Source organism: Crinia signifera, chromosome 4, assembly GCF_055691185.1.
Source record: "Crinia signifera chromosome 4, ASM5569118v1, whole genome shotgun sequence".
Classification (NCBI taxonomy): domain Eukaryota; kingdom Metazoa; phylum Chordata; class Amphibia; order Anura; family Myobatrachidae; genus Crinia; species Crinia signifera.
The window spans coordinates 331917447-331943504 of NC_139220.1; the positions used below are offsets into that span (position 1 = coordinate 331917447).

At 45.0% G+C, this 26058-nt stretch overlaps 1 protein-coding gene across 2 annotated transcripts in view; it reads left to right on the forward strand.

The window, feature by feature from the left end:
• Positions 1-22758, forward strand: part of LOC146075992 (uncharacterized) — a 411577-nt gene extending 388819 nt beyond the window's left edge. For both annotated transcript variants that reach the window (XM_083185748.1, XM_083185747.1), the window contains one exon: positions 21120-22758. In XM_083185748.1, the coding sequence (XP_083041874.1) occupies positions 21290-22750 (1461 nt within the window). In that variant the 5' untranslated portion in view covers positions 21120-21289 and the 3' untranslated portion in view covers positions 22751-22758. The remainder of the gene's footprint in view (positions 1-21119) is intronic.
• Positions 22759-26058: the final 3300 nt, after the last annotated feature.

Consider the following 26058-nt stretch of genomic DNA (forward strand, 5'->3'; position numbering starts at 1 on the left):
GAGCGTAAGGATGCAGAACCGCACAGTGCAATGCACATAGCATCTTACCCCTGGCACCGTGCATGTTACCCCTGGCACTGTGCATGAAAACCCTAGCAATGAGCATGTAGGTAAACGCCACTTATGTGGCATTATATGTAATGGGCATTACAGTGTGTGGCATATGTGTATTGGGCATTACAGTGTGTGGCATAATGTGTAATGGGCATTACAGTATGTGGTATATGTGTAATGGGCATTATGGTGTGCATAGTCCGCTGTCCCACAAAGACATGCCTTAAATTTTCCGCAGGCCAACAATATATATGTTACCGCCGCCACTGCCCCCCCCCCCCAATGTATATTTTGTTATGGCGTAACGTATACATTGCTGTTGCAAGTGAATGGATTTCTCCCTATATGCACAGCTACAAATGAAATGTTTGCCGTGCACATGGGTGGGATTTTGCTGCACGGGTGGAGTTTACCTAATTGCTGGGCTCCGAATATATGCAGCCCAGCAATCAGTTCTGAATCAGGCACCAAGAACAGAAATGCACTGAATAAAATGGCCCCTGCTCCCACCCTTGTAATTCAAACCCCGCCCATTATGTAAATCGCCTTTTATATGAAAGATTTTTAGCAAAGGCTTTAAGGTCCATACACACTGGGCGACTATGCCCAGTGTGTATGGACAGCATTGATGCCAATCATCGCTGCGGGGAAAACCGCTCAGTGCATACACACTGAGCGACTTTCCCCCTGCCTGGCACTGACGGAGGGGGGAGATAACTTTGCAGAGCTATGCAAAGCCATCCTGAAAGCCGCTCATCTGCTGGTATAACCAACAGATGAACGGCTTTCCCGGCGATGATGCGGGAGCGCGCAGCAGCGCTCACCGCTCATTGCCAGGGCATACACACTGGGCGGCTTTGAGCTGAAAGCCGCTCAAAGTACGTGTTTTCAGCGACTTTCAGCTCAAAGTCGCCCAGTGTGTATGGGCCTTTAGGCTCCTGAAAATCTCTTGCTCTTTGAGGAAAATAACTCAGTGTGTACACACTACTTTGGTGAAAAATTTATCTATCAAAGATTTTGAAAATGAAAATCTTCTAGTGTGTATGGGCCTTAAATGTATGTCTTTAAACTCCAATAACATGAATTTCTATGTTTATTTAATTGTAACAAACTATATATTTAATATATACCATATTCTTAATTTCATATATTCTTTTATATTTTATATTTTTTCCTCCTGTTGCTAATTGTGAATAATCGGTACTGCTTTCCGAGCACGGAGCCCACGATCTAGATTGTATGTGTGGGGCTGATATCTCAAGCATCTCATGCATCTTATGTGTTTGTGCGGCATAAGATGCATGAGATGATGCAATCGACGAGATTTTTACATTGGAATCAATGTAAAAAGCCCCCAAAACCCCAATTTTAATTGCTAACCCCCCCCCCCCTCATGGGTGAAATGCCCCCCCCCATTGTTAACGCCACCCCACTATTGACGCCAACCCAAAGCGTGGCGAGCGCAGCTATCCCGCGAGGGGCGGCGGTATGCGTCCTCCGACCTTTTCATACCCCCACCATCCACGTGGCGAACGCAGCGAGCCACCGAGCCCGAAGTATGGCGAGCGCAGCGTGCCCCGCGAGGGGACGCAGATACCTTCACAGGTATCCGCGTCCCCTCGCGGGCTTCACAGGTATCCGCGTCCCCTCGCGGGGCTTGCTGCGCTCGCCATACTTCGGGCTCGGTGGCTCGCTGCGCTCGCCACGCTTTATAAAATCAACTCCACGCCGACGTGGATAGTGGGGGGTATGAAAAGGTCGAAGGACGCGTACCGCTGACCCTCGCGGGCTCGCTGCGCTCGCCACGCTTCGGGTTGGCATTGATAGTGCTGGTGGCATTAACAATGGTTATTGGGGACTCACGATTTTTTAATCTCATGGATCTCATGCATCTTATGGATGCATAAGATCCATGAGATTAAAAAATCGGGTCCATCGCGTTGATTTTATGCTTTAAGTACCTTAAACTTAAGGCATACAATCAATAAGACGAGCGCCATGCTAGGAAAGCAGTACCGAAAAATCATTATCAATAATCAGCATCTTTTAGATTAAAACTGTTTTTTATTAATATTATTTACTGTATATTTGGTAGTGGCTCACAGCACAGGATATGCTGTGATCTAGGAATCTTCTCAAAAATGCCTCTTTTGGTCAAAGTGGGACATGCATTGTGTCCCATACATTTTCTATTACCGCAAAAGTTTGTGTTACCTTGGTAACCTATATACAGTAGTTCTTACGAGATTGGAAGTAGCACACTTGATGTGATAATATATGTAGTCTAAGTTTGCCCATTTTATAGTATTGCCTGCCTTATTATAGATGTAGATATAAGGTTCCTGTTGCAAATTCTCATATCAGTAGCGATAATTGTGGACGAACAACCAGAAACCGGAAGTTGCGTTCCACTCCATCTCTGTTCCCTCCTCCACTCTAAGCCCTATTAATGATACATTTCAATATAGGTTTCCTATGCATTTTTGTACTGCAGGCATGTAATATAAGCTACCTGCGTTCCACCAACCAGAAGTTGGACACGGCGTGCGTTCCAACAACCGGAAGTGAGGCTCAATTAGATAAACCAATTTTATTTGTGATTCTCTATGAATTGAAATGTAATATATATAATATTTTGACTGTCCTCCTATAATGTCATTATTTACACAACCTTATTGTCAGTACCTGGGAATTCTGTGGACCCAGGTGACAACCAGGAACGGGTGCAGCTTGAAGGATAGCAGGGCGTATATAGGTCCTTCTCATACGGGACCTGGGAGGAGCTCGCAGCTTGTGGACACTGACGTGAAGGATGAGTCTCAGGAGTTAGCCACGGGAAAGATAATGAAAGAGCAGGTGACGGACAGGAATCAGGAACTACTCAGGCTCCCCTGGTGCCCTGCTCAAGCGCCAGAGACCATGCCCCTGGACCAGATCCCGCCCTACCACCCGGACTGGTAAGCAACAGGAATGGGCTGTGACAGTACCCCCCTTGGGAGTGGACTCCGGACACTTTCCAGGCTTACGAGGATTGTTTTGATGGAACTTCTTTAACAAGGCGGGAGCATCAATGGCTGTGGCATCTACCCACGTTCTCTCCTCCGGCCCATAGTCTTTACAATCCAGCAAATATTGAATTCAACCGAATCGTCTTCTGGAGTCTAGGATTCTTTTCACATCAAAGGATACTCCACAATCGGTTTGAAGCTGCTGTAGTCGAGGTACTTTACTTTGTGTCACGGCCTGGACTGTCTGTGTTCCCGGCACTGACCTGGGTGCGCCAGTGGAGGGCGCAGGGAACTGGAAACGAGGAGGCTTGAGGTAGCTGGAGCTCATGCACGGAGGCTGGAGGGAGATGATCTGCCGGGGACACAGAGGATTGGCTGAGACCTAAAGCAGAGGCGCGGGGTCTAAGCCGACAGTGGTTTTCACCAGGGACCCCCGCAAGGGTATATGGACTTCGCTGCAACTGCCGACCAGGTCGCGGCCCTCTGCCCAGGTTCCCCTGTAGCTTTGGCAGAGTTTGGGCAACAAGAGTCTTAGAGGGTACTTAAACCATCGATGGTGATCGATGGCACTGAATGCTATACAGCAACACGGAGGGTACTTGAGGAATGTGAGATGCGGCCTGGAAGCCGGGGAAGACACGAAGGTAACACAGGGAGATGCTGGAGATCACTGGAGCGGCTAGGGAGCCGATACTTGAGATCACTGGGGATCGCTGGGGCGGCTAGGGAGCCGATACTGGAGATCACTGGGGATCGCTGGAGCGGCCTGAGAGCCGAAGGGAGACGGGCACGGAACCCACTGGTATCCGGACACTGAGCAGATAACCTGGACTGCACGAGAAGACAGGATCACACGGCAGATGGATCACGTGGAGACTTCTGGCAGGAGTGGAATAACCAGGACGCTGAGAGTAACACAGGTGACAGCGGACTCAGGTAACCGGATCTCTGGAGCAAGTGGGGAGTCTTGACAGAAGCTTAACGCTGGAGAACTCACAGGTAAACTGACGAGTTGTTCAAGACAAGGAGGAGACTGTGAGCTAGGCTTTTATCCCTCCAGGTGATTAGGGAATCAGACGCAGGTGATGGGATTAGCCGCAGCAGCAGCACACAGACCAGGAAGTAAGTTGGAGCTTACCTGGATCATGTCACCCGCAGTTTGATCAGGGAATACACTTGGAGCTCACAGTGATGCAGGGGCGACTTGGAAGCAAAAGACATCACGCCAGGGATTGCCGACTGTGCCGGCAGCTGATCTACGGAGGACACTACCCCAGCGTGCCGGTAAGGGGCGCATGCAAGCGGTGCGAGAACCGGGGTTCATGACACTTTGGAACCGATTGAGGACTAATGGCCTTAATAAGGAAATTTGGAACGTGTTAGGGATTCGTAGAGACTGAGGCAGCTGAAGCCTATATGCTACTGGCGAAATGACAGAGACTACCGGATAGGGACCTATAAATCTGGGCGCAAATTTCATCAATGGTACTCGCAATCTGATGTTTTCCGCTGAAAGCCAGACTCTATCTCCAATTTGAAGTTTAGGTACTGCTTTTCTGTGGCGATCCGCAAATTTTTTATAGCGCTGGGAGGCTTTGCTGGGAGCACTGGATCGGGAACTTGGTCCTCTATTGAAGAAGAAAAAGATTGGGACAAGGCATCAGCTTTGCCATTTTGAGATCCAGGCCGAAAAGTTAAAGAAAAGTTGTAAAGAATAAAGCCCAGCGGGCTAATCTGGGTTCAGGCATTGCGCTTTTCGCAGATAAAGAAGGTTTTTGTGATCCGTGATGATGGATACTGGGAATTTAGCTCCTTCTAAAAGATAACGCCATTCTTCTAGGGCGAGCTTGATGGCCAAAAGTTCCTGCTCCCCAATGGGATAATTTCTTTCGGCTGGTAAGAATTTCTTGGAAAAGAACCCACAGGGATGATTCTTGCCATCAGAGGTTTTCTGTGAAAGCACTGCTCCTACTCCCACGGACGAGGTGTCTACTTCCAATATGAATGGTCAAGAAGGATCTGGCTGAATAAGGATAGGAGCTTCAGTAAAGACTTGTTGCCAGTGAAAAGCAGCCAGTGAAAAGCAGCAATGGCTTCAGGCGACCACTGGGACGAGTTGACCCCTTTATGGGTGAGAGCAGTAATAGGACTGATGATGGAGGAAAAGTTTTTAATAAATCTTCTGTAATAGTTAGAGAATCCAATAAAACGTTGAATGGATCTTAATGTAGTAGGGCGGGACCAATCAAGAACTGCTTTTACCTTAGAAGGGTCCATACGAAGATCTGAACCGGAAATAATGTATCCCAGAAAGGCATTTGAGGGTTTTTCAAATTCACATTTAGATAGCTTGCAGTACAATTGGTTATCCCGCAATCGCTGGAGCACCTCCTTGACGTGCAGACGGTGGTCTGGAAGATTCTGAGAAAAAATTAAAATGTCATCCAGATAAACCACAACTGAATAATATAGAAGATCACGGAATATTTCATTCATAAATTCTTGAAAAATGTCAGGGGCATTACTTAACCCGAACGGCATTACTAGGTATTCATAATGACCATCCCTTGTGTTGAATGCTGTTTTCCATTCGTCACCTGCACAAATACGAATTAAATTATAGGCCCCCCTGAGGTCTAGCTTGGAAAAGACTGTAGCCCCTTTGATCCGGTCAAATAATTCCGTAACAAGGGGAAGAGGGTACCGATTTTTAATGGTAATGTCATTTAAGGCTCTATAATCAATGCAGGGTCTAAGTCCACCGTCTTTCTTTTTTATTAAAAAAAAAACCCACCCCAGCTGGAGAGGAAGATGGTAGAATAAACCCCTTTTCAAGATTTTCCTTGACATATGATGCCATGGCTTCAGTCTCTGGAAGAGAAAGAGGGTTTGTCCTACCTCTGGGAGGAGTCTTTCCAGGAATCAAGTCAATTGGGCAATCCCATTGGTGATGAGGGGGTAGCTTATCTGCTGATTTTTCACAAAAGACGTCTGAGAATGCTTGGTAGGCAGAAGGTAAGAGTAGAGCTTCAGCGGTGGCTGTAGTCTGGATTGGCACCATTTTTTGAAGACAAGATTGATGACAGTTAGGTGACAATTGGGTGACTGGCTTTTGGAATCACTAAGAAATGAAGTAACTCATGGTGCAGCAGGTCGACTTGAACTGAGAGTGGAACAGTACGGTGGGTAATTGACCCTTGAGGATAGGCTTGATCCAATAAGACTGTTCCAAGATGATGCTGATTAACAAATTGTAACGAAATAAAATTTTCTGCTGCTCCAGAGTCCAAAAGAACTTATACTTTAGTTGGTCCCCGAGGTAACAAGAGTTGTGAAGACAAAAGAGAATCGGACTTGAGTGGAGAAATATCTGCTTGTCCTAGCCTGGCTTCTCCAGGACCAGCTAGGACTGACGGTTTAACAGACGGCGTGGACAAGAGGCAATAAGATGCCCATTTTCCGACGGCAACAAGGGGCGTGACCACGGAACGTAGGGAGTAGGACGTGTACGTCGCTCTCTCCCGCCTTGTGATGTGAAGCAGGTATCCTGTATTTCCCTCATCACCCCTGCTAAACGGCGAGCCCCTGCCCGAAAGGAGAAGGTGCAAGGCGGCAACACCCTGGAAGTCAGAGCGGGACAATAGCGTGGACGCCCGGAGACTGCAGACAAGACCTGTGTGTTTACAGAGTCCGGGGAAACCTGGTGACGCATGAGCCGACGAGACGGGCAGACTGCAGCAGAGCCCAGCAATAATACAGCGTCCGGTAAATTCAGGTGACGCGTGTGTGGACGCGACAACCAGACCGCAGCAGAGGCTAGCACGACCATAGCACCCGGCGAAGCCTGGGGATACGGGAGTGCACGTGACAGGAGGACGCGCGGTGCAAGCGGTCCTAGCCAGCAGTGAGTGTACTCCGGAGCAGGGAGGCGGCAGCACGACAAAGTCCACATCTGAGCATCGGAGCCGTTTTGAGCCCACGGGGGCGAAGAGACGGGCAGCAAGCCACGGTAACGTGGAGAGGAGAGCCACGGGGGTCGTGAGAGGACTCTGTGACCGTGTTTAAGTGCCGGGTAGGGAAGGACGGCGAGTTGGTGAGCCCGTGCACGAAGGTACCATTTTTTACTCAAGGCTATCTAAAAACTGTGTGTCACCATATTGTTAAATAGCTGGCTCCTTTTTCAGGCTCCGAAACGCCTTACACCCTTCCTAAATTAAAACAAATTGGTAATTGGAACTACGCTCTCCCCCCGGAACGGATGAGAAAAAGAACGGACAGTTAATGATTTAAGCTAAGGTCGTGCTGAGAGGCCCTCCGAGAAATTAGCCGCAGATTGTTGGTTGGTGATCAGATTGGGAGGCGCGGGGGGTGTAGGGGAGCAAGGAACGAAGCTGGGGTGCATGGACTGGGGGTTTGTGCGACGATTGATTAGAGAACACAGGTTACACCCTTAGAAGTACCAGGTTAAAACAATACCCATAATAATGGGGAAATCCAAAGACACTACAGCAGCAAATAAACTGGCTAAATTTGCCAGAACCCCAGCCACCCCAACATCAGCTGCTAAAGGGGATGGAACCCCCCCAGCTACCCCCCCAGATAATGCAGATAAAACACCGGAGCCAGCATCCATTCAGAAAGTACTGGATGCGTTAGCAGCAAGTGAGGCTCGCCTAGCAATCAAGATTGGCAAAATTCAGGAGGATCTAGACATTATACGTATATCAGTCCAAAAAGTAAAAGAGAGGACTATCGAGGTGGAAAAAAGGACCTCAGTATTGGAAGATCTAATAAACCCGATGGTTAAAAATATGGAGAATATGAAAATGCATGTGAGGAGCATGGACAGTAAATTAACAGACATCGAGGGGCGCTTAAGGCGTAATAATCTTAGATTCCTGGGATTTCCAGAGCAAGCGGAAGGGTCTAATCCCGAGCAATTTCTACAGAACTGGTTGATAGAGGTGTTAGGGAAGGATACTTTTTCCAAATTTTTTACAATCGAAAGGGCCCATAGGGTCCCAATGAGGCCATTGCCCCCTGGGGCGCCAGACCGAACCCTTATTGCCAAAATGCTGTATTACCCCGATAGAGACCTAATCCTACGCTTGAGTCGCGAAAAGGGACCTCTAATGTGGGACAATAAAAAAATCTCTGTGTTCCCTGACTATGCCCAAGGGGTACAAAAGGATAGGGCCCAATTCGTTGCTGTGAAGAGAAGATTAAGAGAACTGCATTTGGATTATGTGATGCTTTTCCCGGCTAAGTTGCGGGTGGTCTCTGAGGGGAAAACTCAAGTATTTTTGAGCCCGAATGACGCCTCAGACTGGCTGGATAGAAACTTTCCGGCAAGCCGGCCAATGGGCAACGTCTGAGATAACGTAGTGCCCCATAAATGGCTAATTATGAATTATGGTCTTTCCATAGGGGGTTCTTACTTTTTCTTGTTTTTCCTATTATATTTTTTCTTTTCACCTCGATTATGAGAGACCGTAGTAAACGGCTGATATTTAACAGTGTGTATGTAATTATGCGGGGTTCGCATAAAAAGTGATATTAGTTGCATATATAGGAAAAGGGGTGAGAGGGGGAATTATGTGTGTGAGGTATAAGGGGCGGGAGAGAGCCCTTACTGGGTGGTCATGAAATTTGATGCCCCAAGGTTAGCCCACTGTGGGTACACCTGGAGGGGGGGGGAGGGAAGGGGGGGTGAGGCATGTCAGGAGGAAGGGGAGGCATGCAGGGAGGGGGGAGGGGGGGGAGGGGGGGAGGGACGGCAGCAAGTTTACAATTCGGGGTCTGGGTACAGAGCAGGACCAATTAGAGGGATGCTTCCCCTTGCTCAAAACTAACCTGTTAAAAGAAACAGAATGGGGTTAATGAAGTATAGTATCCTCACGTGGAACGTGAGGGGACTAAATAATAGGATTAAAAGGGCTTTAATCCTACGGGAGTTGCGTAAATACGCTGTGGATATTATATGTCTTCAGGAGACCCACCTGGAGGGGGGTAGAGTCTTATCCTTAAAAAAGGCTTGGATTGGGTGGACATTCCACTCCACGTTTACCTCTGCCTCCAGGGGGGTCTCTGTGTTAGTACGAAAGGGGATACCCTTTTCAGTGGAATCATCCTCAGTGGATTCCAATGGGAAATACGTGTTTTTGAAATGCAGGTTGGATTCATTTGTGTTTTTGTTGATGACTGTTTATATTCCCCCACCATTTAACTATACAGTGCTTAAGAAAGTAGCGGAATTTATGGCCCTTTCCCCGGGGACACCAGCATTGGTTGTAGGGGACTTTAATAATGTGCTCGATCCACAAATGGATAGATGGGGATCTAAAGGCCAGGGGCATACGGGTCAAAGGACTGGGTTTTCTTTAATGATAGAAGAGATGGGATTGAGGGATGTATGGAGACGGGACCACCCAGAGGTTCATGAGTATTCTTGTTTTTCAGGGACACATGAAACGTTTTCCAGATTGGATATGGCCCTGGCTACGGAGGACTGCCTGCTGAAGTTGAGCGGGGCGGCCTACAGAGCCAGGGGCATATCTGACCACTCCCCTCTCGAGGTTACTATGGTCCCTGGGGGGCAGAGGGGGTTCGTGTATTGGAAGCTAAATACACACTGGCTGTCCAAATTAGCTCCGGGGGTAGGGTTGGAGGAACAGTGGGAAGAATTTCTGTACCTTAACGAGGGGTCCGCATCAGTAGACCTAATATGGGAGGCTTTTAAAGCCAGTATTCGGGGTTCACTAATAAAAAAGATAGCCTGTTTAAAAGCCTCCTACCGACAAGAAGAGTTGAGGTTAGAGAATAAATGTAAAAAATTAGAGCAGAAATATCTAAAGGAGAAAACCCCTTGTAGCAGGGAGGAATGGAGAGAGGCCCAGGCAGTCTGGAATAAGATGCTAGTGGATAAAACGAAATTAGGGGAAGTGTTCAAACAACATCATAGTTATACTGTAGGGGATAGACCGAGAAGTTTTTTAGCTAACATCGTAAAATCGAATCAATCACCCAATATAGTCCTGGAAATACAGGAGGATGGGGGAAGGTTGGTGAACACAACCCCTAACATAGTTCAGAGCTTCGCTCAGTATTACCAGAGTTTGTATGAAGCAAAGTCAGATAAGTCACCCGAGGATATACAAAACTATCTAGCACAAATTTCCCCTCCTAAACTCTCGGAAAGGATAAAAAATAGTTTAGATGCCCCATTCACCCTACAGGAGATTATCAATGCAATTCGAACAATTCCTAGCGGCAAAGCCCCGGGGACAGACGGTATCCCCCAAGAACTATATAAGCGCCACTGTCAGTTTTTCTCCCCAAAGCTGTTAGACCTTTTTAATAAAATATACGAGGAAGGGAAACTGCCTCCCTCTATGTCCGAGGCATTAATAATAATTCTTTTGAAGAAAGACAAGGACCCAAGGGAGAGAGAATCATATAGGCCTATATCCCTGCTGACGAATGACGTAAAGATACTGGCTAAACTCCTATCCACTCGTTTAAATACTGCCCTGGGGGAAATTATACATAGAGATCAGACCGGGTTTATACCCGGCAGGTCTTCTGCTACAAATTTAAGAAGATTGTTTTGTCATATACAAGGGAAACAGGGAGAGAAGGAGGCCCCTGCGGTGGTGTCATTAGACGCCGCTAAAGCGTTCGACACTGTGGAGTGGGAGTACTTATGGAGGGCATTGGAGTGGATAGGAGTCGGGTCAGTATTTATAAACTGGGTCAAATTGCTCTATTCGAGCCCCATGGCACGAGTAATGGTAAATAATTATATCTCCCCTAGTTTTCCCATCAAAAGAGGCACCCGCCAGGGCTGCCCGCTGTCGCCAGCACTCTTTGCGATAGCAATGGAGCCGCTGGCATGCCTAATTAGAGCGAGCGACAAGCTGAAAGGACTTTGGGTAGGAGGGAAGGAAGATCGGATAGCGCTATACGCGGATGATGTTTTACTCTTCCTCAGCGATTATAAGTTAGCCATGCCAGGGTTATTGGAGATAGTAAATCGATTCGGGAACTTTTCCGGACTGAGGATAAACTGGAGTAAATCCTGTATAATGCCTCTGAGGGTCTTGGCAGTGACAGGGGCGGTAGCGAACTGCCCATTAAAAATTGTGGAGAAATTTCAATACTTGGGAATTGTGATTTCCAATAGAGCAGAGGAGTATGAGGCTATGAACATTACCCCTCTGGTAAACTATATAAAATCTAAAATTGTAACATGGGAGAGGCTGCCGCTGACTGTCACTGGGAGGGTTAACCTCGTAAAAATGGTGGTACAGCCAAAAGTGCTTTACGCCATACAACACTCTCCGGTTTACCTCCCCCGGAAAATATTTCGAACAATGGAAGGGCTTATTTCATCCCTGATTTGGAATAAAAAAAGGGTCCGAATTAGGCAGAGCAATATGACTAGGCCCAAGGCAGAAGGGGGGTTAGCATTGCCAGATTTCTGGTTGTATTATCTTGCAACCCAGATGGCTTTCCTTAGTTCATGGATAAAAAAGGGGCAGGATACCGAAATAGTTAGTGCCCTGGTGGGGACAGTCTCCCCGGGTCACTCTCCCTTGCATCTGTTACTATCCGGAAATAGACAACGTAATTGGCCACCTATAATCAAACAAGCGATAGAGGTATGGAAACAGGTCGAGAGAATAATGGGAAGTAGCGGGATAGATCCCGAGACACCTCTCTATAATACGCGGCATCTGGGTGAATTGGGGGCCCTACAGATGGATAAGGTATGGGGGGAAAGGGGCCTAGTGGAAATTGGGCAGTTGTATGATGGGGCAGGTATTCGGACTTTTCTTTCTTTAAAGGATGAGTTTAATTTATTGAATAGTTTCCAGTACCGCTATTTTCAGTTGAGGCATGCTTTGGGCATGCAATTTAGAATGGGGAACCCTACAATGGAAGAATCATTGACTAAAAAATTTCTTAAAAGAATTCAGCCCCGCCATATGATTGGCCAATGTTATAAATACCTTATACAAGAAGTAAAGAAGGACAATTTGGGGATACTACGTAACAGATGGGAGGCGGACCTGGGGGAGATAAATGAGGATGAATGGAGGGAGGCGTTATCCAATGTACAGAAAGCAACAGGGCAGGTCAAATTTCAGCAGGTCCAATTGTATATAGCTCATAGAGCATACATAACCCCTGAGCGCCTGTATAAATTTGGGGGAAGGGGTGATAAAACATGCCCTAAGTGTAAGAGGGGGGATGGATCCTTTTACCATCTAATCTGGGAATGCCCCATGGTAGGGAACTTTTGGGGCCAGGTAGTCCGGACCCTCGAGCGGCTGGGTGTCCCACAGGGTAAATGCACCCCCAAATTGTGCTTATTGGCGATAAAGGGAGAACTTGTTATACAAAGAAACCTCTGGCTATTGGTGATAAATCTGTGCACATTAGCAAAAATTTGTATAGCTAGGAAATGGATGGCAGATAGCGAACCGACGCTGGCAGAATGGGTACCCCTCGTGGAGAGTACAATGGAACATGAAAAATATAGGTATATGGTGGGGGGGACGGAAGGAAAGTTTTTGGAAATTTGGGAGAGATGGATTAACTTAAGTTAAATAACAAATCGCAAGGTGGAAGCAACCGGACTGATGTAATTGATAAGGTCAAAGGGCTCTGCGGAAGGAACCTAGACATGGGAGGGAAGAGTAAACTTGCTGGGTTTTAAAAGGATGCTGGTTCAGAGAAAGGATCTGATGAGGGGTAGTGTGGAGTAGTGATAGGAGGTAGGAAGGGCGGTGCATGGTGGTCATAAGTTGCCGGAGTAATAAAATGCACGAAATTATATAATGTACAATTTTTTTTTTTTTTTTGTTAGAAGGTATTGTGGCATTATAAAGTATGCACCTCAATGCAAGATTCGCATTGTAGGATATGTGAAAATGTATGTAGAGCTTGGTGTCACAATATGGAGGAGGGATCAAGGCACAGACACGAAAGTAGGCTCTAAAAGAATAGAGAAGGGTCAACACGGTCACAAGTAAAATACAATCACATAGCCGGGGGGGTAGGGAATGTGGGGTATAATGGGGGAAACCCCTCTGAATGATGAAATTTATAGGAATGTTAAGGGGCAGTGGGGGGTTAGGGCGGGAATAAAGTCAATATTAACGCACAGGAAACACCGGGGTAGCACGGACAACCGGTAACATTAGCCCAATTCCATGCTGAGGCGCCAAACTCCTAAAACTCTTGATGTATAATGATGTAATACAGAGGATCCAAGTAACTGATTGGGGATATGGGGGGGACTGTGTGAATTGTGTGTATTCTGAAAAATGAAATAAAAACATATGGAAATTAAAAAAAAAAAGATGCCCATTTTCCCCACAGTAGAGCCAAAGATTTTGGCGTTGCCTTCGTTGTCGTTCTTCAGGAGACAAGTGGGCCCTATTAACCTGCATGCAACCAGAAGCGGAGGATGGGACTGAGTCTAGTCTTGGAGTGGTCATCGATCGACTCCGTTCTTGCCGGGACTTTTCAACTTGTCTCTCTCGGTAGCGGAGGTCTAACTTATTGCAGAGGGAAATAATGGCAGTGAGGGTACTGGAAAGGTCCCGTGTAGCCAACTCGTCTTTGAGACATTCAGAAAGTCCCGCCATGAAGGATGATACTAAGGCTTCCTCGTTCCAGGATAATTCGGACGCTAGAGTCTGAAAATGTATAACATACTGAGCAATAGATCTGGTACCTTGGCGTACCCGCAGAATCTCAGTGGCAGCTGAAGTCACCTTGCCTGGTTCATCGACTATTTTCCGAAAGTCAGCAATGAAGTTAACCTAGTTGGTAAGCAGAGGATCTGACCGTTTCCATAGGGGAGACGCCCAATCCAGGGCTGACCCAGACAGCAACGAGACTATGTAGGCAACACGGGTTAAATCTGTGGGAAAGTTCATGGGCTGGAGTGAGAAATGTACATCGCACTGGTTGATAAACCCCCTGCAGGCCTGAGGAGTGCCATCAAATTTAGCCGGGGTCGGCAGATGCAGGGTAGGGGCACCCGGAGGTTGGACAGGGTTACTTGCTTGAGCCATCACAGGAGGAGTCAGCGAAGCTTGAGGCAATGATGCTTGAAGAGTGTCCTGATGCTGGGAGATTCCCTGCAGGGCCTGAGCCACTTGCCGCTGACCCTTCTCGAGGGCTTGCAAGCGGCCAATTAATTCCTGCAAAGGTTCCTTAGAAGGTATTAGATATATTAGAAGGTATCATTCCTTCTAATATTTCCCCACAATGGATGTAAGGCTGACTGGTCTATAATTTTCAGGGTTAGTTTTGCTACCTTTTTTCCATATTTGTACTACATTAGCTATGCGCCAGTCCCTTGTTACCATACCCCTGAGTTTATTGGTTCCTCAATTATTTTAGTATCCTTGGGTGTATTTCATCCGGACCAGGAGATTTGTTACTATTTAGGTTCTGTAATCTATTTTTGACTATTTCCTCACTCAAACATACAGTTTGGGAGCATTTAAGAGCCGAGCATTTAATCTGTGGGAGATCTTCTGAAGATTCTTCCCTTATAAATACCGAAGCAAATTACCATGCACCATACCTAAAATACTGACACTAGCATGCAATACTAAGCAATGCAGCACTCAATTTACTTTCATTAACCAATTGAGTAACTGCAAGCCACACTCACCAACATCCACTGGATCTCTGGTTAAGGCTTCCTACATCTGCCCACCACTCTGTAACATGGAATTTGGGAGCCGTTTTGATGGCTGTTTACCACTCTCCATTTTTACACTTTAGGAGGAAACAGACATCTGGCCCTCTGCCACTCACTGTCACCATCCATCACTGCTGTTTAAGAACTGTGCACACATGTTTATTCCTCTCCGAAAAATGTCACACAAACCCATGACTTCATCCACCTCAATACCCGACACAATTTGGGTGTGACAGACGGACACAATTAATACATTTATGTGCAAGACTGCATAGAAAACATTTCACATCAAACTTGGTTACTTAACTTCTTTTAATTGGTTTTGCTGTTAGGCTTCAAAGCACACAAAATAAATAAAGTTTGGGAAATGAATATACAAAATAAAAATAAAATCAGACAGGACAAAATGAACTGAAACATCTGGGGCACAACAGCTGCATGCTGAAATGAAAGTCCACCCCAGCATAGGATCTGCATCATCAAATAATTATGCTAGCCAGGTTACAGGACATCGAACCAAGACCTTGCATTTATAGAGGGAGAACTTGGAATTTTGGTACCCTGTGCACGGGAATAGAACGAGTTTGCCCACAGGAAGTGGCCCTCCACAACAAAGGACAAGATTTGGTACAAAAACAGACAAAGTCAATAGGTACCAATAGAAAAAAGTAGGCGGCGCTAAAGGACACCGAAGACACACAGTTTTATAAAAAAAATACAAATTTATTTAACAATAATCACAATAAACAATTAATTATAAAACTGAAAACACCGGCCGGTGATTTGTAAGGTTAAGAAAACCTATTGGTGCATAAGTAACGATTTTTAAAGCATCTCCAGATATACTGGATGCAATTTGCACAGCCCAGCAGAGGTTGTATGGTACTATTGATATCCCATATAAAGCACATATATTATTGCAAAGCTTTATCAGCAAAACATAGGATTAGTTACTGGCAGTCTTTTGTGTAAAGCAATGTTAGTCTGGTGTTAGAGGCTTAAATAGCGTTTTAGGCAGACATACTTCTTTTAAGCACAGGCAAGGGTTAATTTCCAGCCAAACATTCTAACTCAGTCATTAGAGCCACATAAAAGCTTGAAGATGTTAAAAAGCTTTGTAATTGAATGAATGCAGAAAGGGTATACTTATGCTCCGTTTGTAATCCACTGTTAGGGGAGTTGATTCTATTGCCCACGCCTGGAGAGGGTTCACGGCTGTTTGCGCTGTCAGCCTTATCTCGAACACGCTGCTCCGGCTTCCGGGTCTCCCAGCAGGGTGCTTTCAAAGTGTCAATTGACAAGATAGAGTTTTCCTGTGACGCGTTTCCCCGCCTCTTGGAGTGTCAGCGGCTTCCTCAGAATGAGGAAGCCGCTGACACTCCAAGAGGTGGGGAAACGCGTCACAGGAAAACTCTATCTTGTCAATTGACACTTTGAAAGCACCCTGCTGGGAGACCCGGAAGCCGGAGCAGCGTGTTCGAGATAAGGCTGACAGCGCAAACAGCCGTGAACCCTCTCCAGGCGTGGGCAATAGAATCAACTCCCCTAACAGTGGATTACAAACGGAGCATAAGTATACCCTTTCTGCATTCATTCAATTACAAAGCTTTTTAACATCTTCAAGCTTTTATGTGGCTCTAATGACTGAGTTAGAATGTTTGGCTGGAAATTAACCCTTGCCTGTGCTTAAAAGAAGTATGTCTGCCTAAAACGCTATTTAAGCCTCTAACACCAGACTAACATTGCTTTGCACAAAAGACTGCCAGTAACTAATCCTATGTTTTGCTGATAAAGCTTTGCAATAATATATGTGCTTTATATGGGATATCAATAGTACCATACAACCTCTGCTGGGCTGTGCAAATTGCATCCAGTATATCTGGAGATGCTTTAAAAATCGTTACTTATGCACCAATAGGTTTTCTTAACCTTACAAATCACCGGCCGGTGTTTTCAGTTTTATAATTAATTGTTTATTGTGATTATTGTTAAATAAATTTGTATTTTTTTATAAAAATGTGTGTCTTCGGTGTCCTTTAGCGCCGCCTACTTTTTTCTATTGGTATCCTTTTTAAGAGGGGTTGAGTATCCCCCCTAGACGGCAGCAAGGACACAGCACTTTTTCCAGCGCTCTGCTATTTATTCTCTTTTCTGCTTTGTAAAGTCAATAGGTGGCACCCTCGTTGGCCCGTGGGGTTGGGGGGGAAGTATGGGGGTGGTGGTGGGTCCCTTCTGGCAGCACGGGGTGGGGCAGCTAGATTATTGGCTGCAAGGGCCGCAAAAAAGTGCCCTGGTGGTGCAGGCAATCTCTGCAGAATGTCATTCTGGCGTATGGATTGCTGGTGCCGTGAAACTACACAAGTGTGTTCTGAGACAGCAGATCCAGGGAGGTCAGCTCAAGATGGGAAGGATAGGGCCCGCCCCCCCCGGTGGTCTGGCTGTGCACCGTCCACTCAGCTTCCTCTTCAGGGCACATTTGAAGTCCTGCTACCTTAAAAAAATGGAAAAATAAATGTAAAGCAACTACATATGTAATGGTCTCAGTTACCACACTGCGTTAGTAGTGAAAAGTTAGCATTGTGGCTGGTATGATCGGACTCAATATAATTTTGCTGCTTCCTGATTGTGGACTCCATAACACAGCATTAAACTATCAAATATTGCAACTAATTGAAGGGAAACATAATCCACATGTTTAACGGCCACAGTTTTGGACATGTTACAGTAAGGTGAGTTACCCCACATAACATTTTACTTTGTGGGTCATGTTCAAAATGCAAACATATTTATTTGCACTCTTTTTTGCACACATAATTATGGCTGAACCATGACATATACACATCTTGTACATGGTGCAAGGTGTCAGAATCACACCACCTAGACAGCACTCCCTTACATAAATTTGCTCACATGTCTAAATGAACTAACGACATATCAACAAACACACCTTTGTCCTAAAAGATGTATAGTTTTTTTTTGTTGTGACCCAAACAAATACATATGAGTTAAAAACACACACTTGCCTTTTCCACACACACTTTATATCCCTGTACTGTGGTGCCACCTTATTCACTTCATCTGTGATTTTATCCCAAATCTTGTCCTTCGCTGAGGGGGTTAGCTTCCTGCTGACAAGTGCCGCAGTGGTGGAGTATGAGCGGCACACGGCCAGCAGCCCGGTTGTGGAAGGAGGACAGGGAGTGTGGGGTATGCAGGTGGGATCGGGGTTGGTGCCCGTCCTACACAGAGAAAGAGAGCGGCTGGGGAGAGTGGGGAGGAGAAGTATGAGTGTACCTGGCCGTCCGGCCACGGATGGAGCCTGAGGCTTTCACCGAAACCCTGCTGTGGAGGACACCGTGTGACAGACGTCTGGGCTTCATTGACGATCGTTTCACCGGACGATTGTTTCACCAGAAGAGGCTTTCTCAAGGTATGCACACACCATGGAGACGCATTGGCCAATGACGCTATCAGCCTCTATAGCACTGGGACAGCACTACAGAGACTGTTAGCTGCGCCGGAGAAAGCAGGCTGTCAGTGCGGGGTGAGCTGGCTATGCAGAAGGGAGACCAGTGCTGGATCCTGGATTGGTAAGTATATTGGTGTAAAAGTGAGGTTTGTGTTTGTGTGTGAAATAAAGTAATACTTTTCTGTTTGTGCGTGTTTTATTTTAACATTCTTTTTACAGGTGGATTACAAGTCCCAGTGGGCCCATTAATGCCCCGCATGCTGAAACTTGTGGTTCTCCAAGTCCCAGCATGCGGGGGAGGTCTGCTGGCACTTTTAGTTCTCCTGCATAAAGCAATTTTAGTTATGTGAGTTGTAACCCTATCAGGCCGGCGTCCACTGGCCATGGACGCCGGTGACAGCGCCAGGCTTCAGCCCTGGATGGGGATCCCCACTCCTCCAGGTACCTCGTCCAAGGCTGACCAGCCACGGTGCTCATGTTTCAGCCGGGGGACCTTATATAAAAAGTGTCCTCTGGCTGTGGCATGACACCGCGGGCTGTTGGAGCCCGGTGCTGGTTTCAAAATATGGGGGACCCCCAGATTTTTTGTCCCCCATATTTTTGGAACCAGGACCGGTCCAAGAATCCGTGGCTGGTTTCAGAAATAAAGGGGATCCCTATGCTTTTTGTCCCCAGTATTTTTGGAACCAGGTCCGGCTCAATGAGCCCGGGGCTGGATATCCTCAAGAGGGGGGACCTCACGACGTTTTGTTTTTTATAAACATAAATTCGCACATTACCTCAAATTCGCACATTTTCATGCCTAAAAATCGCACATTTTCATGCCTAAAAATCGCCCATTAACGAACTTTATCGCACTTTTTTTCCAGAATACGCACCTCATGGGCGATTTTGAAAGTGTGAAAAAAATCACATCCTATTTAATGTCACCCTTGGTGTCGTATTCTCTCGCTCAGAAATTGAGTCGTATGTTCAGTTATTAGAATATATTTTCTCACCTCTATAAATTGCTACAGAATTTGGAGTAGGACCTTAGTTTTAATCAACTATAATAAATAAATAAATAATAAAGGTAATCTCATGATGAGTGTATATATTGTATAGATGGAGATTTGTTAGCTGTGTAGAACAGTCTCTGTGTGAGATAGATATAATTGCATTGATAATAAAAATGGACACCGTGCCTCATGATTAAATAAAAAAGAGATAGATGTATTAAAAAAAGATGACGTTTGATATAGTACTCAGTAATGAGGTGGTCTACAGGGTAATATGAATCCGTAATGTGATAAACTATTAACAAATTGGAAAATAATGTGAATAAGTGTGTAAAATTGATGATCAATTAATAAATCAATTGTGTTGAAATAGTTGAGAAGAAAGTGTATTTATGTATTAATAAAGAGAAGAGTTAGTGCATTTATCTATAATAAAGCGAATTAGTGCATTTATTTAATCTATTAGGTGATATTGGAATAATATAAAATATATGATATGGTGAGAGAAACATGCAAACAATGTGTGAATCAAATGAAACCTTAACATAAATGAGATATTTATATCATAACAAGAGTGTGTGATAATGACGAATAATTATATGGTGATGTGTACCATATTTGAAAATCATTAGGGTCATTCAGTGAATTGGTTGGGGGATTGGTGGAATTTTGAAGCCAATATTTGATATAAATTTTATAGATATACATATCTTCCTCATTAGAGTATGCATATTTATTAAACATGAGAACATTTCCAATGACAAATGATTACACTGGAAATTGGATGATTACATTAGGAAATACTAACCAAATGATGGTTATATAGGTTGCCCCATAGTTTGTGTAATTATAGGAAAGCTGTTTAACAATTTTCCTCATTTAGACCACCTGTGGTCCGGGTATTCATCAGAAAAATAAGTCTGGCCTCTTGTTTTAGCGATTCCTTATCCAGGTTGCCCCTTCTGATGCCCATTTAGATTTTTTGCATCCAAAAACTTGAAGTCCATTGGGGTTTCCTGGATGAAACTTAAGGAAATGTTTAGCAACCGGTGTAAGTGGCTTCATGCAGGTGATCTCTTTTTGCATTCTTGATGCTGGATATGTGTTCGATCAGCCTTCTATGTAACGGTCTTTTTGTTTTGCCAATGTAATGTAAATTACATGGGCATTTTAGATTATAAACAACACCAACCGTGTTGCATGTGATGTAATCTTGGATTTTCCACGTTTTATAGAATTTGTCACAATAGGAAGTTGTGGGTACCGTAATACACAGGCCTTGCAGGTTCCACATTTATAGGATCCTTTTTTCTGGATTTAAGGGACATGGACTCTTTCAAGGTGGCTATGAACCAGGACATCTCTTAGATTACTACATCTCCTCCAACTGATTTGGATACGTTCCTCTAACACTGTAACAAGTCTTCAAAATATCGATATGTTTGTTGAGAATGGTTTGAATTTCCTGCCATTCTAGACAGAATGTACCAATAAAGTGTACGGTGCCCGTGGTATCCTTTGTTTTGTTAATGTTTGGAGTGAGTAGTTGTCTTATACCTTGTTCCCTTTTTCCTCCCTTTCCCTTGCTTCCACCACAATGTGGCTGTCTTTGCCCTCTATTCTACACTCATTTATTGGTTTAAGGTTTATTACTATACCCTCCCCCACCTGCCTAGTTTACAATACAATACAATATTGTATTGTAAGGTTTATTACTATACCCTCCCCCACCTGCCTAGTTTACAATACAATACTATACCCTCCCCCACCTGCCTAGTTTACAATACAATACAATTTACAATACAATACAATATAAGTAGTTATCCTGGTAACCATTATGTTTTTATATATTCATTTTCTTACAGGACATATAAGGAGCAGGATTCAAATGAAGACAATGTAAAAAGGGAAATTGTTCTCCGATCAAGCCAACTAAATACATCATATCTCCTTATACCTCAGGAGGAGGAACAAACACAATTTTATTTTCTGGAAAGAAGAAACCTTCAGCAACTAATTTGTTCTCACCTCATACATGATGAGTCTCACAGGAAAGAAACCACATGTGTGCTCTGAGTGTGACAAAGGCTTTACATGTAAATCACAGCTTCTCAGACATCAGAGGAGTCACACAGGAGAGAAACCACATGTGTGCTCTGAGTGTGACAAAGGCTTTACATGTAAATCACAGCTTCTCATACATCAGAGGAGTCACACAGGAGAGAAACCACATGTGTGTTCTGAGTGTGACAAAGGCTTTACATATAAATCACAGCTTCTGACACATCAGAGGAGTCACACAGGAGAGAAACCATATGTGTGCTCTGAGTGTGACAAAGGCTTTACATGTAAATCACAGCTTCTCATACATCAGAGGAGTCACACAGGAGAGAAACCATATAAATGTTCTGAATGCAGCAAATGTTTTTCCCGGAAGTCACTTCTTCTCCAACATCAGAGGAGTCACACAGGAGAGAAGCCATATAAATGTTCTGAATGCAGCAAATGTTTTTCCCAGAAGTCACAGCTTGTCCTACATCAGAGGAGTCACACAGGAGAGAAGCCATATAAATGTTCTGAATGCAGCAAATGTTTTTCCCAGAAGTCACATCTTGTCCTACATCAGAGGAGTCACACAGGAGAGAAACCATATAAATGCTCTGAATGCAGCAAATGTTTTTCCCAGGAGTCACATCTTGTCCGACATCAGAGGAGTCACACAGGAGAGAAACCATATAAATGTTCTGAATGCAGCAAATGTTTTTCCCAGGAGTCACATCTCGTCCTACATCAGAGGAGTCACACAGGAGAGAAGCCATATAAATGTTCTGAATGCAGCAAATGTTTTTCCCAGAATTCACTTCTTGTAGTACATCAGAGGAATCACACAGGAGAGAAGCCATATAAATGTTCTGAATGCAGCAAATGTTTTTCCCATAAGTCACATCTTGTTCAACATCAGAGTAGTCACACAGGAGAGAAGCCATATAAATGTTCTGAATGCAGCAAATTTTTTTCCCAGAATTCACTTCTTGTCCTACATCAGAGGAATCACACAGGAGAGAAGCCATATAAATGTTCTGAATGCAGCAAATCTTTTTCCCAGAAGTCACATCTTGTCCTACATCAGAGGAGTCACACAGGAGAGAAACCATATAAATGTTCTGAGTGCAGCAAATGTTTTTCCCTGAAGTCACTTCTTGTCCGACATCAGAGGAGTCACACAGGAGAGAAGCCATATAAATGTTCTGAATGCAGCAAATGTTTTTCCCAGAAGTCACATCTTGTCCTACATCAGAGGAGTCACACAGGAGAGAAGCCATATAAATGTTCTGAATGCAGCAAATGTTTTTCCAAGAAGTCACATCTTGTCCTACATCAGAGGAGTCACACAGGAGAGAAGCCATATAAATGTTCTGAATGCAGCAAATGTTTTTCCCAGAAGTCACTTCTTGTCCTACATCAGAGGAGTCACACAGGAGAGAAGCCATATTAATGTTCTGAATGCAGCAAATGTTTTTTCCAGAAGTCAGATCTTGTCCAACATCAGAGGAGTCACACAGGAGAGAAGCCATATAAATTGATAACGCTTAGATATGATTGATAATGATTAGATATGATTGATAACCCAAACTTGTATATATTTACTTTATTACCTTTAAATATAACGGCAACGCTGAAATGATTGCACACCAACACAACCTCGTTATAAAATGTATGACAATGCTTTACTTGAAAAATAGCTTCATTACAGGTATCTGCAAATGCAGACTAACACAAGAAACATAAAATGTATTAGCTAATACTTAAATAGTAATTCTAAATCAAATCAAAATGGACACCTTTCAAGGACAGTGATCAGCCATGATTAAACCTCCTTCATAGTTACCTCCAGCCCCCCATGCTTGCTTGTTCTTCCTCGAATGCCTCCCTCCTCCTTTTCTAACTCTGATATATAAACCTTAATCACATCAATTAATTACTCATAAGCATTGAGTCTTATTGGCAAGCTCTGCTTTCAATCATGATGTCATAATTAACCCAATACCCAACGTCCTTGTTACTAGGTAGAGATTTAGTGGCCTTGGGGTCTACGCATGTGTGGCCCTGTTCCCATATAATTGATGTTTGTGGAGTCTAGGTGTCTGTCCTTGCTCCATTATACTGTCAACATCACATTCTTAAGCTTCTAAAACCAAAAACAATTCTCTATAAGAAATCACTTTTAGCGGCGGCCATATTGGATGTGGCATCAGCTCCTCTCCTATACCCCTGGGAGAGCTGTGGGAGAAGGCCACTGTAATCCCCTCTGAGGTGCAGTATATGCTTCACAGTATTGCTGAAGGGCATGACTGGGGTCTTTTAAGTTGATCTACACTGCAGGCTTCTGACCCTTTACTCTGCCTGTCAATCTGCTGCAGATCCATTAAACTATGACCATGGCTGCAGGGATATACCCACCATGCTAGTCCCCTAATCCGTACCACCCCACGGTGTCTACTTAAATATGGCAAGGCCTTCCTATATATAATAGCTTCCAGCGGAAGACTCACTTGGATACTATAGTTTTCAGCGCACACCGGAGAGGTACTCTCCCCCTCTGAGTCCCACTGTTATCAAGTTATGCCGTCCAAGAGGAGTAAAATGTCAAAGACTGTCTCTCAGGTGCCCTTCTTCAAACCGTCACCACGTCGCGCGATGAATCAGGGACCTTCAGCCACCGAATCTTCTACGGTCAGCCCTCAGCCCCTGAGTACTGGTGCCCCCTCCTGTTCTTCCCTTACAGATCCTTTGGCGACCCCGGGGACTGAGGACACTGCCGCTCTGACAGTAGGAACCTTAAAACAGCTTCTCTACCAGTTTAAAGAAGACATGACGACGGAATTCCGGGCTTCATTCCAAGCGTGTCAAAGGTCAATTGATGATCTGGGCGACCACACACACTCCCTAGAGACCAAAATGGGCGAGGTGGTCGGCTCTCACAACACACTTATAGATGCTCATGCGGCCCAGGAGAATGAAGTGGCGGCTTTGCGAGATAAAATCAGCGACCTGGAGGACAGATCTCGACGGAATAACCTGAAACTAAGAGGAGTTCCCAAGAATGTGTCCAACAGCAGTCTCCATGACTTCACCATAGACGTTTTCAGGAAACTCCTTCCTTCGGCTGCTAGCTCAGACCTCCTTCTTGACAGGATTCACAGACTATCCAAACCCAGGGGGGCCCCTGAGGATGCCCCTAGAGACGTCTTGATGCGCGTCCATTTCTTCCATATTAAAGAAGCCCTGTTAAAAGCTGCTAGGCCCTCCTCTGACACTGCTGAAGCTTTGGGCTCCTTACAACTCTTCGGTGACCTATCCAGAGATACGCTGAATAAGCGACGCTCTTTTCACCCAATAACCAGTGTGCTCCGAAAAAGCCAATATCTTGTACAGATGGGGATTCCCCACAAAGTTACTCATTTCCAGAGACGGTTCCACTGTTGCCATATCTGATGTTGATGAAGGGATGAAACTGCTTCAGAGGTGGAAATTGCTGGAGTCTCCATCCTCCTCCTCTCCTGAACACTGACTTCAGCAGGACTGGTCGGTGGTGGAGAAGTGAGAGATCTGCAGCGCCTTGCTTACTACCTGTTTTATGTTACGAGATTCAGTCTACTATTCAAGTTTTAGCCTGATATCTAGGCTCTCATGTTGCTCTTAGCTTACTCTGTCTGCCTGTTTATACTAGTGACTTAAAGGGGGCGAGTGATGATTCTGCACTATGAGATCAGCTGGTGCCCTGATTAGGGGTTTACCCACAGCACAGTAGTTTCTGGACATTTCTGTAGAAGCTCCTGATCAGTAGTAGTATGTCTAGAGTGCCACTGCTTATGCCCCTGGCCTGGCTTACTAGGCCTTAATGTACTCGTCTGAATGCTTCTTTTGACTGTTTCTACTTTTGTTTCCCATGTTACTAATATATGACCTCTGTTATGTTGTTATATCGACACTACTTCCCCCCCCCCCCCTTAGAATGCCTGGTGTGGCGCCTTGTTCTTGGCGCTTCACTTCAACTCTGTATAGAGCCGTTCTGTCATGTCTTTGTGTTCCCTGCCCATGTGTTTGGTGTCCTCCCTCTCGTTTCCCTACCCTCCCCCCTATCCCGGGTTACTCAATATACGCTGAGTCATTATCTACCTTCCGGACTGCTCTATGGTGAATTTAATTTCCTTAAATGCTAAGGGGCTGAACTCCCCCCAGAAACGGAGGCTTGCCTTAACTTCTTTCTTTAAAATGAAAGCAGATATTTTAGCATTACAGGAGACGCACTTTATTAAATCTGCGCCGCCCAAATTCTTTGACAACAGATTCCCACAGTGCTATATGGCGAATGGACCTCTTAAAAAGGCGGGTGTGGCTATATTGGTATCCGCTAAAATCTCCCTTATTGTCGAGTCCCAGATTGCAGATCCGGAAGGTAGATACTTAGTATTGACTGGCAAATTGGAAGATTCTACTGTAACGTTGGTCTCATGTTATGCCCCTAACTCAGGGCAACTTAAGTTCTGTTATCATAATGGGTGATTTTAATATGGTGATTGATGCTAAAATTGATAAATCTCACTCTGTTGGTGGTCGCTCCCAGTCTGCCTCCCCTTCCTCCCAATCTTTAGGGTTTTGTAATTTCTTAGGGGAATATGGTTTATTTGATGCTTAGAGAGCCAGGAATCCATCGGTGCGAGACTACACTTTCTTTTCTAATCCTCATCGCACATACTCTAGAATAGACTGAATCTTAACTGACAAGTGGACCCTACAGTC